This window comes from Phanerochaete carnosa, assembly GCF_000300595.1.
Source record: "Phanerochaete carnosa HHB-10118-sp unplaced genomic scaffold PHACAscaffold_267, whole genome shotgun sequence".
NCBI lineage: Eukaryota > Fungi > Basidiomycota > Agaricomycetes > Polyporales > Phanerochaetaceae > Phanerochaete > Phanerochaete carnosa.
The window spans coordinates 4,265-5,009 of NW_006767894.1; the positions used below are offsets into that span (position 1 = coordinate 4,265).

At 56.9% G+C, this 745-nt stretch overlaps 1 protein-coding gene across 1 annotated transcript; it reads left to right on the forward strand.

Moving 5' to 3' along the window:
- Nucleotides 1–734, forward strand: PHACADRAFT_202397 (uncharacterized protein; the record flags this gene model as incomplete). Its single annotated transcript, XM_007402598.1, has 3 exons — nt 1–81; nt 143–327; nt 377–734. Coding segments are annotated over 3 exons (624 nt in total), but the record flags the coding sequence as incomplete, so codon positions are not given.
- Between the last annotated feature and the right edge of the window lie 11 nt (nt 735–745).

Genomic DNA, 745 nt, shown 5'->3' on the forward strand with positions numbered 1-745 from the left:
ATGTTTTCTCAGTCACAAGCTACGGAGCCGCCTCAGCTGAAGAGATCGGGCAGGTTCTACTTACAGGACCTATTCATACGTGTGCGCTAGCATTGATAGCTGCAGTGGCTGCTATATCCCCCTGACGGCGCGTACTTATCAGGCTGAGGACACGCTCTTCAAGGTTCACCGTCGGGACTTCGAGGGCGGCTCTGAAGTGTTCAGGCACATGTTCGAACTGCCCAACTCCCACCAGAAAGACGAAGGCTCTTCAGCGGAGTTCCTGCTTGTGCTTCAGGGGATCAAGGCAGCGGGGCTAGAAGACTTTCTTGACGTCCTTTACCAAAGGTGCGACTCCCGGGCAGGGTGAAACGAATTGTCTAAAGGTAGCTCCCAGATCCTCCAGGTCCAACTCGGCGCTGATGTCTCTGGAGCGGTTGAAGACGGTCTTCAAGCTCGCGGCGATGTGGGAGTTCGAGGGCGTCCGCGCGCAGGTGCTGAGCGCATTCAAGGAGCACATGCGTGGTGCGAACAGCATGGACACCATTCTACTCTACCAGGAACTCCACATAAACATCGACGAGGACTTTGTCCTGGCTGTGCAGAGCACCATCGAGAGAGAGGAAGAAGTCTCGTACGACGAGGCGGAGAAGCTGGAGCTGGGGACCCTCATGCGACTGTGTACCATACGGGGCTGGTACTCGGCAACGAGAGCAAGGGCTCAGCTTCCCAGCAAAGTGTGCGCCGCATGGAACGTGCCAGCCCT